Consider the following 15002-nt stretch of genomic DNA (forward strand, 5'->3'; position numbering starts at 1 on the left):
AATTTGTCCTCTGCATTTGACCCATCTCCTTGATCACCCCCTGGGAGGTGAGGGGAGCAGTGGGCAGCATCGGTGCCGCGCCCGGGAATAATTTTTGGTGATTTAACCCCCAATTCCAACCCTTGATGTGGAGTGCCAAGCAGGGAGGTAATGGGTCCCATTTTTATAGTCTTTGGTATGACTCGACCGGGGTTTGAACTCCCAACCTACCGATCTCAGGGCGGACACTCTAACCACTAGGCACTTTGCGTTCAAGGACCACTGAACAGAGTAAGACGTCACAGCGCCCACCAGATATAATAAATAATCATAATACATTTAATTTGTTACCAACTTTTCATTTAAATAAATCTATGAGTTAATCTACATGCTTCAGTACAAACCAATATTTAAAACAATAAAAGCTTAGCCTTTAAACAGATAAAATACTAAGACTAAAACAATAATAATAAAGCATAAAAAACACAAAATATGCAAAATAGTGGGCTGTCTAACAGTCTACTTATTTTAAGTATTTAAAAGTAATAACTTGGTCAAAAGATTTCAGTGTGTATATACTGTAAGTACTTTTTCAGCACATTTAACAGTACCACAACAATAATGATAACCGTCATCATTTTGGTCACAATACCCGTGATATTAATTTTTGATATCATTACATCACTAATTGCACGAGTTGGAATGGCTCACAAATGTTCTCATCGTTCACTTAAAAGATACATTAAAAATGCTTGACTCGTTGGCAAACGTTACCATGACTCTGCAGTGGGTTGTGACCAACCAGTTAAGAATCACTGCTTTAAGTGAATCAACAGTGCCTCTGCTGGTTGCAACTAGGTAGTTTCTTTAAAGGGGACCTATGATGAATTTGGTCTTTTCTGACTTATAAATGTTGTTACAATGTTGGATACTCGTGTTAAACAATGCCAAAGTATCAAATCATAAGGTTCCTGCATTTTGGCGTGAGCTTGCAGGCAGTTTTGGATGTCTCTGTTCGCAGGGTTTTTTAGTCTGGTTACATTGTGACGTCACAGTGAGGTGGATGTTTTTATTTAAACATTAGGTCAAGCTATCAGCCTTCAGGCTATAAGAAAACAAAAAAAGGAAGAATAAAGTATTATATTAGTATTAATAAAGTATTGCACCAACCAAAATCTCCCTCCCCCATTTACACTCATTCCCACTCATTCGCACAAAAGGGTTGTTTCTTTCTGTTATTAATATTTCTGGTTCCTACATTATATATATCAATATAGATCAATACAGTCTGCAGGGATACAGTCCGTAAGCACACATGATTGTATTTTTTTATGACAAAAAAAACAATTAAAATTAAAATACCCCACCCCGTTCCGTGGGACAAATTTACAAGCGCAGTGACAAAAAGGTTGGGGACCACTGTTCTAGACTACATGGTGTTTAAAATGTATATTAAAATCATAATAGGTCCCCTTTAATAATCTGTACGGCCTATTATGACTTTATTTCAAGATGTGACCTCATCATTTACCAAAGTTGCTTCAAAGTAAAGTACCGGCAGAGGTGTCAAACTCATTTTAGTTCAGGGGCCGCATGTAGGAAAATCTGTGCACACGCGGACCGGACTATTAAAATCATGGCATTAAACAAAAAAAATAAAGACAACTTCAGATTGTTTTCTTTGTCTTACTTTGGCCAAAAATAGAAAAACACATTCTGAAAATATTACAATAAAAATATAGAAAAAAATACCGGCAACGGTAAAGTTTAGATCCATGAAGGAAGAAGAAAGTGAATGAATGTTTATAACTGAGTACATTTACATATGCATAAAAATGTGTTTTCTTTTGTATCATTTTTTAAAATGAATTAAGTAACGTTTATGACAACCTTTTTCCAAAACACAATATAGAATATGAGATATAACAGGATAATGCATACATTTATCATTTGTTTTCAAAACTGTTACAAAAAAGTGGAACCCTAAAAATTTACTCTGGGACCCCATTTTGAAAATTCCTAGCACCAACACTGATGGAGTATTGGTGCGTGCAAAACAGCAGCAGGCGGCTGTGGCCTGCGGGCCGGTTCTAATACTAATCAAAAATTATCCCGGGGCCATAGATAATTCATTCGCGGGCCAGATCCGGCCCGCGGGCCTTGACTTTGACATATAGGGGGTAGACTTTAAACCTGTGGGGGCTGGGGCCGCAGGAGCAAAAAATATTGCAAAATTGTGTTTTTTCTTTGAATGTGACATAATACTGCACTCCTTCTAAAAATGATAAACCTTTATTGATATTATCTATTTATTAAACTACATTTTTTATTTACCTATTCAGCATTTGTTTTCTCAAAACCCAATATTTAGTTCACAGCCAAAATGCCAGCAACCAAGTTCACTCCGTGTTTTAATAAATGATTAGAGCAATCTAGCCAGTATCGATCACTGTGAGTGAATAATCAGGACAAATTTAAAAGCTACTCGGTAAAGATATCACACAGCCCTGCGTTCAATCTCTGCCACAGTGGAGCATTAGGTTCAAGTGAATCTTATCATGCATCTCGACAGCATATTTCAGCAAAAACAAGGGGAACCGGGCGTGAAGCGCCGCAGTGCCATGTAGTCACGCTCTGATTAGAAACTTATATTAAAAAGTGATAGTGATATATTATTACCTGAAGGATTTAGGGAACTCCTTCGCTCAAATTAACCCGCGTTAAAGTCATCCATAGGAACGAGCATTCTCCATCATAAAAAGCCACTAAGCAGAAGATTCTGTAAGTCAGACGAAAAATAAAATCCAAAAACTTTAGAAACTCACTTGTGAGAATCTTCCATGTCTTTTTTTCATCATCATAGTACTGGACCAAATTGCTGGGCAGGCGATCAGGTCCAGGAGGCAAACCACCCACCAGTAACAACATTCTCCTGTTGGAACGGATTCTGTAATGACAACACTGTGTGTTAGCAAACAGCTGAAAAAGATCATTGAAAAACTTGTTCCCTAGACCCACAATGGGAAGCTCCTTTATCAGTATATTTTTACTCGAGTTGAAGACATTTATTACAATTAACAAAAGGCACACTTATCGTGATGTGTTATCGAATGGTTATTACACCCTTAAAACGTTTAGTTCTAATTAGCTGTGAAGCATGGATTGTCCTGCAGGGTGCCATGCTGGAGGCTAAAAGGCAATTGACTACATAACCCTGCCCATACAATGTCTCCAGCACATTGGCTGTCATGATTCATGTGACGGTTACTAGTTGTTTCTAGGAGTTTGCATATGATGTATCATTGGAGGTGGCACACCTATACTCTCCATATAGGAGCATTGTTTGGATCCTAATGGCTTCTAACGTAAATCTACCAGTTAATCATAATGTGCCATAAACATATTAGATTACATTCACCCTATTTCTTTTTTCTTACTATCCTTTTTTATGCATGGCTACATCACTGGCATCTCTCTCTCATTATATCTCTTTGCTACTGGCCCACTTGGAAGTCTTTTTGGGATTATTTGTATGCAAATGAGCCCCTAGACATAGATAATGGTGATTAATTGAGAGGGGAGAAACAGTGGCATGTGAAACTAATTATGAGGATTCCAGGATTCCTTGTTCATTTAGGCTCACAAGCAAACATAAATATGTTACAGGGGAAATTTGGATATAGATTTTGAAATGCTTGGGATTTAAATGGAGCCACACCTATGCTTATGAGTGTGAGGGGAATGATGACATCACTGCCAATTAATTAACTTCCTAACAATATGTGACTAGTTTTAGCTATACCTACAGAGAGTGGTATGCTAAGTATGAAGCTCGGCCTCACTGTGTGAGTACAAAACTTGTATTTTCTCTTACTTGCAATGTAACAAGTAAGAAAGTGCCACCAAATCAAATGTATAAACTATTTTCAGTATGATGCATCTTGTTTAGAATGAAAAATAGAAGTTATGCAGATGTGTAAGTGTATAAAGATCATATTTTTGAAGATACTATAAAAGAGAGCACCTCAACTTCTTTTGGCCACTTGTTTTCAACTGACCACTCAAATGCTTGACACCTTTTGACAAAACTTGGGAACAGTGTGTTGATAGTTGGTCGTAGCTCATGTTATTTGTCTTACCTGCTGGCTGTGGTCTGCCTGCAGTGCTGCCTGAAGGGCATCAGGTGGTAGTTCATGGCGTCCATCAGCAGCTTCTGGCAGACGGGATCACTCCTCATGAAGTCTACCGACTGCACCCTCTCCACCAGCTCCGGTGCCGGGATGAGGGCAAAGCGCAGCCTCTTCATGAGGTCCGGCGCGTAGTGCATGCGGGTCTCTCGGTCATGCTCCAGCCAGAGCACCGACATCTGGAAGAGAGCCAGCTCTGACTCCACTGGGGGCGGCAGAGCGTCCAACATGGCGCACATCTCCTCAAAATTAAGCAGCAGCACGTCCTCCACCAGGTACTTGTTGGCCAGCTTCTTGGTCTCGTCCAGCCCGTGGAGGGCAGCAATCTTGCAGATCTGCTTGTAGTTCTGCACCGATATCTGGTCGTTGAGGAACTGCACGCTGAGTTTGGTGATCTGGGGGATGTTGAGAATCTTGCTGACCGACAGCACCTCTTCCACCGTGTCCAGGGAAAGAGTCACGTTGGCAGTGTAGAGGTACTCCAGCACTAGTCTTAGTCCAATGGAGGAGCAGCCCTGCAGGACCAGGTTATTTATGGGCCTGGCGCTAGGGGCCACCAGCTTGTCATCAGGCGAGGACGAGGGGGTGCCGCTGCTGCCCTGGTCTCCTTTCCCGCCCTCGTTGTTGATGGCATTATGCGAGGAGAAGAGCGATCTGAAATACTGGGAGCAGGACGCTAGCACCGCTTTGTGGCAGTGGAAGTGCTGTCCTTGGGCGGTGAGAGTCACATCGCAGAAAAGCTGCTTCCTCCACAGGAGGTTGAGCCCGTGCAGCAGCGTGTCACTGTGTGTTGGGTCAAAGGTCGACGTTCGATCACCCGATCTGGACATGACTTCCTGACTGTGGACGCCACCTGGGCAACAGATAAACCATGCAAGCCATTTACCTCAGAGCAGCAAGTTGCCCAACACACGCAGCCTCAGTCTATCAAAAAACAACAGCAATCAGTTGGATAAGTTACTGATCCGAGATGCCAGAGAATTTACATCCCATGCGGGATTAGGTCATCTTCAATTTACAGTCATGAAGCAAGAACCAAAAACAACGCAGTAGTCTCCATCGTGCAACACTCCTATTCATTTTTAGTAGATTTTAACAGACGCTGTGATTTAGGGGGCGCAGGTGAGCCAAAGAAAGACGACGGAGATGCTGTGGAGCTCTACCCGGCAACGGTGCTCCACTCTGCGGATACAGAACGGAGAAATGCCCGCTAGGGAGAGAATGGACCAGGCATCCTATCTCCTCTCTCCGCTCCTGCAGCTGCACAGCCAGGCTATGAAACGAGCACACGGCGCAGTGGAGGAGAAAAAAAAGGCAATTATCTCGTCGAAAACAAAGTCGGGGAAATAAAAAAAAGGAGGTAAAAGTTCCCGGCTATCTTCGAGTCTTTTGTTTGCGGACACGTCACGACAAAACGCCATTTGTGCGTGCGTAAACTTACGCGCGCCGCCAGTGTGACAACTAAATGATGAGAGCAGCCACAACTTACCTGACGCACACTCACACGCACACGCTCAGAAAAAGAAAGTAATCTTCTTCGGGGGGGGGTTTCCAGTGTGTAAGATCCCCCTTCTTTTGTTCTTCCTCTTTTAAAAGAAAAAAAGCGATTCCCCCAAAAAGTCCAAATTAGGTTGTGGTTATTTGTTGATCATTTGTTTCCTCGGAATTAACCAGAAGTGTGCGACTGTGTGAGAGGGGAGCCGTGCTTTCTGCAAGAGGAGAAGAAGAAGAAGAAATATACGTGTGACAAATTATGCTACCAAGAAACAACACATCATTATCCTTGGGCCTGGGGCTCAGTGAGTCGTAACGAGAGTAATAGGAAATCCACGGTTGGGGAGAGAAACGGTCGTGCATGGCCGGTGGAGAGAGACCATGCAGGGGTATGGATGCTGGAGAGACTCGCAAAATTATGGCTCAAGGCTATTGTAAAAACTGTCGAGCGTAAATGACTGCGATTTCAAACATCTATGGAAGAAAGGAAAGAGGGAAAAGGGGGGAGAAAAAAAAGGCGAGTCTCTTGGTTTTTTTTCCACCCCTCGCTGTTATGGAGAGAAACCGTCAAGTTTTAGTGCGCATTGCTAATTAGTCAATTTCTCTCTGCCTTCACAGCCCGGCGACTTTGCTGCTGAGCTGAAACTGCTAATTTCTGGGACCAGCCTTTTTTTGGCTGTGAACTGGATGGATGAATGGCTTGTCTCGCACAAATGACAAAAAGCCCCTGCCTTAATCTTCATCGCCAAAATAACCCCTCGTCCCCCCCCCCCTGCAGACAGACCTTCAAACGCAAGGTGCTCTACTCAACTTGTGCATATGCATCATAAACTGCATGTCCAATATTTTGTTTATAAGGTGAGCCTTACACTTATTGTGTTTCATTTAAATGTGGCACACACCCTAAAGTCATGTTGGGAGCAATAAAACTACTTTTACTAGTGTTTCATATCACATTGCCTCTATGTACAGGTCTGAACACCAGAAGAGTAGTGAACCGGAACTTAGTAGAGAAGAACCAAAACCATGCTTGAAACACTAAAATAAGAAGAGAGATGTGCCACACTTAATTTGCAGCTAAAATGTATTTAATGGACACTCACTGACCACAGCATTAGGTACATGTGCACAATAATATCCAATACAATGTCCTCCACCAGTGTTTTTCAACCACTGTGCCGCAGCACACTGGTGTACCATGAGATATTGTTTGGTGTGCTGTGGGACATTATGTAATTTCACCTAATTGGGTTAAAAATATTTTATGCAAACCAGTAATTATAATCCGCAAATAATGTGCCCTTGTTGAGTGTCTGTACTGTCTAGAGCTCGGCATATCAGCAGGTAGGTTAATTGCTTTGTAGATGTCGGGAACACGGTTTGTCGCGATCACATATATGCGGGAGGCAGCGTGCAGGTAAAAAGGTATCTAATGCTTAAACCAAAAATAAACAAAAGGGGAGTGCCGCTTAGAAAAGGCATTGAAGCTTAAGGATGGCTATGCAAAACGAAACTAAAACTGAACTGGCTGCAAAGTAAACAAAAACAGAATGCTGGACGACAGCAAAGACTTACAGCGTGTGGAGCAGCAGACGGCGTCCACAAAGCACATCCATACATGGCATGACAATCAACAACAAAATAGGAGCGCAAGACAAGAACTAAAACATTACACACAGGAAAACACCAAAATAAGTCACAGCGTGATGTGACAGGTCGTGACAGTACACTTACTTTGAGACAAGAGCTATAGTGATGCATGGTTGGTTATGGTTTGAATTCATATCCAACAATTGCGAGAACAACTTTTAAATGTCAATATCGGCTGCTGAGTTTCATTTTTTCATGTTTTCTGCTAGCGGTGTGCCTCGGGAATTTTTCAATGAAAAAAATGTGCCTTGGCTCAGAAAAGGTTGAAAAACACTGTCCTACACAACCCCAGTTCAATCATCCTTGTGCCTTACCCATCTCCAAGGTCTATCACTTGAAGTTAACTCTCTCCTTCCACCAGGGTATGCCACATTATACCTTACAACTACAAAAATGACATCCCATTTCTGTCACAATTTTTCACCAACATTGGAGAAGTCAACCCAGATTTAAATCCGGTGGTACCAGTGGAGTCATCCTAGTCTAGTCTCCCACCCATCTCTAGTGATTACCCATAAGAGGTCACCTGTCCCAAGCGTCAAGCGGGAACTCCAAGATTAATCAACTTCTCTTACTAATAAAGTGTCGTATAATGTTTCTCTTTGCAAATGTTAATGGTTTATAGACTGCCTCACCCATCTCCATGGATTACTGGTTAGGAGTTACCTGTCACGGGTCATGCAACGGTAAACCATCCAACTTCTGACATCTAATGATTTCTGGACTACCCTGTCCTACAGTCTCATTTATCAATGAGGTCTACGTATTTTTTTTTACCAGTATGGAACCCTCAGTAATCTGAACAATACTTGTGCCCTACCTAGCTCTGTGTTCTAACAGTCAAGGATCATGTTTCTTTCAACTTGCCTTGCCATGGCCCATCATCCATCTTCTTACACCAAAAATTGTTCAAATGTTTTTATATGGAAGCCTCAGTAATTTGGACTACACTGTCCTTGTGCTTTACTTGTTCCTGGGGTTTAGCACTCAGAAATTAAGTTCCTTTCAATTTGCTATGCCATGACCCACCATCCAATATCTGACACCAAAAATGATTCCAAATGTTTTCCTGTATGGAACCTGCAGTAATTTGGAGAACATTGTCCTTGTGCCTTACCGGTTTCTAAGATCAAGTTCCTTTTAACCGGACTATGTGGCCTTGTGGTTAGAGTGTCCGCCCTGAGATCGGCAGGTCTTGAGTTCAAACCCCGGCCGAGTCATACCAAAGACTATAAAAATGGCACCCATTACCTCCCTGCTTGGCACTCAGCTTCAAGGGTTGGAATTGGGGGTTAAATCACCAAAAATGATTCCCGAGTGTGGCCACCGCTGCTGCTCACTGCTCCCCTCGTCTACCAGGGGGTGGAACAATGGAATGGGTCAAATGCAGAGGGTAATTTCACCACTCCCAGTGTGTGTGTGACTATCAGTGGTACTTCAACTTCAACTTAACATGCCACGGCTAACAATGTCCTATCCTTAGGCCTCAACACTTGTTCCAAAAGTCCGTCCAATTGGTCATTCACAGACAACAATAACATTTTCGACACCAAATATCACAGAATTTAGGAGTTTAAAATGGGTCAACATGTTGACAACCTATACACTGGCAATGACATCAACCACCGCAGAAGAAAAACATCACATTCACATGTTTTTTTTTATTTTATGGCAACAGATGGTTAACGTTTAGAATAATTGACTAGAATAACTTATTAGGACATAATGAACTGTCAATTAAGTAAAAGAGCTCAATTAGAATTTAAAAAAAATCCACACTGACTCCCATGGGGCAGGCAGTGACAGATACCTTAGAAGTTGTATGGAATGACAGACTGGCATAAATGCTCACGTTCTATGAAACATGACATCATGTGTATTGGACATGCACGAACAAACCACATGTTATAGCATTTAACCAGATAAATACCACTGGCACTAATATTAACATGTACTTTTTAAACATGCCTGGTTGGTGTTTACGGCAGATTTAAGTTGTACTGGCGAGGACGCGTGGCAGCGCTACAGTAGTTGGCCGTGTTGCACTTGGGAGTCACATACTGTTATCTTTACAAGCGCTCAGTTAGCACTAAATTACCCAAGTCTCCAGCGAGCCATTCTAACACAATAAAATGACCATTTCCAAACTCTTCCAGCTCTTTGTAGCAGCTCGGTCTCCTGAGGCCGCTGGTCTTCAGATTGCGGGGCGTTTATGGTTGCAAGTTGTTGCAGTGTGCAGCAGGATGAGGGGGAGGGGGGTGTTGGGGGGGGGGGGGGGCGAGAAAGAGAGACTGGTGGTGGGGTGGGGTGGTGGGCGGTGCTGCTTGGTGAGGGGGGTCATCAGATAAGAGAGGAATTTCAAGACTAATTAAACCCGTTGAGACAAAGAATCACACTACAGTGATTTACAACTCTCTGTGCCAGTTAACCCGGCTCATATTTATGTGTCATATTACACAGATCAGATCAGGTCCACCTCCATCTCTATAGGAAGCCATTAGAGATGCTGCCAATAGCAAGATGAGTCTTAAAGACACATACCGGTAGTTTTTATAAGTGTTCCCAGTTCAAATAAATGCAATGATATGATAGGCAGCATTCACAGTGCATGTTGCACACAGCATAAGGTCAGACACATTGTATACTATTGATGACCATTTACTCTTAATCAGTGCACTAAAACAAAATCAAAAATTGTGTAGCTAAAGTCTTTCATCCGTAATTCCGTTTGCTAGCTTCTGCTGACAGAGCGGAGAGGAGCGCGGGGGGTGTGGGGGGTTATGCTAAGATAGAAAGTATTATTTTCCTAAATGGAAGGTGTCAGATGGTCACGGAAATGTGAACGGCTGTTCAAGATCACTGCTCCCCATCTGCAATTTGTGACGTGTGAAAGATTCAGCCCGAATGTGCTCAGCGAGCGTAAATCCTCAGCACTTTCTCTTATCGTGGAAAAGCTAGATAACCAGCTGTTTACAGATCAGAGAACATATCATATTAATATCATGGAGAGGGTGATATCATCTTGTTTGTAAAAATATGTATTTTCTGAACTGTGGTTACTATGTAAATCTCTAAACTAAAATGTGCACTGTTAATTGGTCAGATTATATATAGCTACATAACTGATGAGATCCAAAAAAAAGAGCTCTATCAAAAATTCTGTTTTGGGATTTTAATATAATGCCTATTGTTGTAGTTGAGTGGATTTGTGCCTTTAATTGTGATATTGCTAATGATATCCAAAACACGAGGAAAAACTACATTAATGATAAACAGTTGAAAAGTATTTTATAAGAATTTTTTCTGATTGATGCATGTCCGAACACAGTATTCTGTCCTGGGAGAATTACATCTACAGTATGTAACATGACGTGTTAGGACTGATGTGTCTATCCGTGGTCATGAAACAGTATTTTAAGGGATCAGGAGTTTCAAGATGACTCCTCACTTCCCTATGAAGGAAACACATGATTACATAAGGACGGGGTCAGCAACCCGCGGCTCTAGAGCCACATGCGGCTCTTTAGCGCCACCCTCGTGGCTCCCTGGAACTCTTTCAGAGATGTGTGAAAATAGAAAAAATGAAGGAAAAACTTTTTTTTGGTTTCATATATTTTTTGTAGGAGGACAAACATGACACAAACCTTCCTAATTGTTAGAAATACCATGTTTATGTTAAACATGCTTCACTGATGACAGTATTTGGCAAGCACTGTTTTGTCCTACTAATTTCAGCAATCCTTGAACTCATCCTAGTTTGTTTACATGTACAACTTTCTCCGACGCTGCCACAGAAAGACGTGTTTTATGCCACTCCTTCTTTGTCTCATTTTGTCCACCATACGTTTTATGCTGTGCGTCAATGCATAAAAGGTGAGCTTTGTTGATGTTATTGACTTGTGTGGAGTGCTTATCAGGCATATTTGGTCAATCCATGACTGCAAGCTAATCGATACCAACATGCTATTTAGGCTATCTGTATGTACCGTAATTTCCGGACTATAAGCCGCTACTTTTTCCCCTCATTCTGGTCCCTGCGGCTTATACAAGGGTGCGGCTTATTTACGGCCTGTTCTTCTCCGACACCGACGAAGAGGATTTCGGTGGTTTTAGTACGCAGGAGGAAGACGATGACACAATGATTAAAGACTGACTTTTCATATACCGGTAGGCTGGTTATTTTGATAACGTACAGGCGAGCACTTTGTATTACTTTGCACCGTTGTATTATTTGTACTCTGCACGAATGCTGTTCGCCATGTCAAAGATGTGAAAGTTTGATTGAATGATTGAAAGATTTATTGTTAATAAATGGGACGCTTTGCGTTCCCAAACAGTCATCTCTGTCCCGACAATCCCCTCCGTGGTAGCAGGAACCCCTATATACTACGGTAATTACACATCAAAACCCTGCGGCTTATAGTCGGGTGCGGCTTATATATGGAGCAATCTGTATTTCCCCCTAAATTTAGCTGGTGCGGCTTATAGTCAGGTGCGGCTTATAGTCCGGAAATTACGGTACATATTGCATCATTATGCGTAATTTGTAGGTATATTTGAGCTCATTTAATTTCCTTTACTTATGTCCTCTGTGTATTTAATTTATATTTGCATGTCTCATGACACATTATTTGAATGTAATATTGGTTGCATTTTTGATGGTTGTGTGCCATGTTGTTCCAGACCACAGCAAACGTTACCCAGCTTGCAAAGATTGTAATACGTTTGTAAATCCATTAGAAGAAGACAGAAGACAGTAATTTCCAGGAGTTATCTCATCCTGTGAGAAGCCTCTGTCTTTACTAATGATTTCCAATGTTGCAAAAATGTGTAGAATAAAAATAAAAATACAACATTTCTCTCAACGAAGATTTGCGTCAGCCTTTGATAGTAGGTTAATATACACACTTACATAATGTATTGCCTTCATTATAACATTTATATAAGGCTTTTAATTTTTTGCGGCTCCAGACAGATCTTTTTTTGTGTTTTTGGTCCAATATGGCTCTTTCAACATTTTGGGTTGCCGACCCGTGCACTAGGAGGGGGAAAAAAAGATGGAGTTAAGGATTGCAACTTTTCTTTCTTATACTCAATTTAGGAGGAAAGATGAAGTGATTAACGGACTTCTGTTTACTGTATTAACAGTGAAGCAAATGATTGTCATCTTACATCAGTTAGAGATGATACCTTAACCAAACGCAGGGCAATAAGACGAATGAGACAAGAGCACTTTAGTGTATACTGTATGTGCCATTCAGGGTGCCCTGCTGTTCTATAACCCCCACACATGGCTAGACCACCACAGACACGGCTCAGGGAGTCAGCCGGCAGGAACAGGCAGTGTCCCTTACGTGTGTGAGTGTATGTCAAATGACATAAATGATACCAATTGTGTGTTTCAGGTGTAAAGTTAACATGGACCAGGTATACGGACACTCACCTGAGTGAAGAGTCCAGGCTGTATGGAGACCAAGAGAGTTATGTGCGTGTGTAGGAGACCAAAGGACAAGGCTTTAGGGTGGGGTGGGGGTGCTGCTGCGGCTGTACAGTCCCCCGGCGTGATGCATCTACCTTCAGGGTGGCAGCAGGCGTGGAGTGGGGTGCGATGGAGCGAGCGCGGGCTCAGTGGCGCGGTCACCTGGGAACGCTGAAGCTGTTGTAGCAGGACTGATAGTTATTCCTTAGGAGGACTGCAAGATGAGCACCATTGTATTAGCAAAGTCCTTCTGTGCAAAATGTAGTTTGCAGTGCTGTAGTAATGTTATGCATCATACCAAGAGCTGTTTCTTATACTTTGCCCCTCTTGTAGCGACACCAAAATATTAAACCTCATTATAAGGTATAGTCCAATTCCACAAAACTGCACGTTACAATACATTAATACAATTCAGTTACACCAATGAAATCTTCTTAGATCAAGGGTGTTCAAAGTGCAGTGCCCGGGCTATTTGAGGCTCGCGGCTCGCTGTTCATTGGCCTGCGGCGCATTGTAGAAATTAGATTCAGCAACAAAACAGTAAAAATGGGAGAAAATGACTAAAGTAACTTGATCAATATTAATCTTTTTCTTGTTCTTATTATTACAAAATCATTGTTGGGGCCGTTTTATTATTGTTTACAAACTCTGGGAGTCCCTGTATGAAGGAACGGCTTTAAGATCAAACTCAAATTATTAAAACGGGAGCCAATAATAGGTTTTGCTTTTGTTTAATTATTTTGCACAAGCCAATTCATTTTGTTAAAATGTGTATGTAGCATTCCATACCACAAATGTAATATATAATCTAAATGAACAACAATACTAGCAAATTATACATTTAATGAGATGAGCTTTATAAAAATGTGATATTGTGTTTACCCAAAGGGGAATTGCGATTTTTGGGGGGAATTTTACCTATCGTTTACACTTTACACATTATGAGAGACAAGAAGACAAAAGTTTTTTGTTTTTTTACTGCATTCTAATATTTAAAAATCGGCTCGTTCTAGGTGGTTAGCAATACAGCTAATGGGAGCAATCAATTCTACCTCTAAATCACTTTAAAAATGCCTTTAAAAACCGTCAACAATACTTCATTTCCATAACCTAAGTTACATAACCTGTATAATAACCAAACTATAGCAACATTGTTATTGTAAGAGCGAACACTGAGGAACTCTTTCTATCGTAGTAACACATTGGGGTGCTTTGGTAATAGCCGTAAAAGGTAACTACGGCATGAGATAAGCTAGCTTCTACAACAACACGAAACGTGTTTGAGTTTGTAATGCACAACACTGCGATAGGACAATAACCTGTACTGACTGAAAATCATGAACAATCATATTGCAGTATCTGTAAAGTATTAGCCCACATTTCATGTTTTGTTTGTACACAGTTGAGCTAGCCAGAGAGCGTATAAACTGTAGTTGTAATAACACGCATGGCGTGCTGGGTGTATCATGATCAATTTTAAAGTGACTCACTCGAGGTACAGTTGTTCATCTGGTCCAGCTGGCCGGGAACGTCTCTTGTTGATTTTGGGTAAGCAATCCATTTATACAATGGACAATATGTAATATGTTCAATATTTACCGTATTTTGGTCATTTTAAGCATTGCCGGAACAAATTCCTCTGCGCATTTATTTCCGTTTCCATAGCAGCGCACTTCTGACTTCCGGCAACAAATGTGTTCCTGCTTACGGAAACAAACGCAATTGTTTTTTTAATAATGGCAGACTTGGTTCCAGACAACGAAGACGACGATTTTTGGACAAATGTGGATTCACAACCTTATCTTTTTGAAGGATTCACAACCTTATCTTTTTGAAGCTGAATATACGGAGGATGAACTGCTGCTTCTAGAAGCTGAGAAAAACACAAAGAAAGGCTGAGACTTTGGAGCAGACGGAAACAGAAAGCTTGAGTTTGCCGTGACTTTAGCCCTGTAATTGTGGAGTTTGGAGTCAAGGTATTCCGACATAAATGGAGTACTTACCCAAAATCAACAGGAAACATCCCTGCCCAACTAGACCAAACGAACAACTGTCCATCGAGTGAGTCACCTTAATATCAATCATGATACACGCAGCATGTCATGCGTGTTATTACAACCACAGTACATACGATCGCTAACTGCGTACAAACAAAACATGAAATGTGGGCTAATACTTTACAGTAACTGTAATATGATTGTTCATGTTTTTCA

The 15002-nt window shown here is 41.5% G+C and overlaps 1 protein-coding gene across 3 annotated transcripts in view; it reads right to left on the reverse strand.

The window, feature by feature from the left end:
• klhl14 (kelch-like family member 14) overlaps window positions 1-15002 on the reverse strand; it is a 60760-nt gene that overhangs the window by 14522 nt on the left and 31236 nt on the right. For 2 of the 3 annotated variants that reach the window (XM_062023495.1, XM_062023496.1), the window contains exons 3-5: window positions 12754-13003; window positions 4119-5019; window positions 2805-2926 (exon numbers count right to left, since the gene is read on the reverse strand). In XM_062023495.1, coding sequence (XP_061879479.1) covers window positions 2805-2926; window positions 4119-4996 — 1000 coding nt within the window. In that variant the 5' untranslated portion in view covers window positions 4997-5019; window positions 12754-13003. Of the gene's footprint in view, window positions 1-2804; window positions 2927-4118; window positions 5020-5329; window positions 5535-12753; window positions 13004-15002 lie in introns of those variants that run through there. The other variant, XM_062023498.1, reaches the window with a different exon arrangement.

Source organism: Entelurus aequoreus, linkage group LG16 (genome assembly GCF_033978785.1).
Source record: "Entelurus aequoreus isolate RoL-2023_Sb linkage group LG16, RoL_Eaeq_v1.1, whole genome shotgun sequence".
Classification (NCBI taxonomy): domain Eukaryota; kingdom Metazoa; phylum Chordata; class Actinopteri; order Syngnathiformes; family Syngnathidae; genus Entelurus; species Entelurus aequoreus.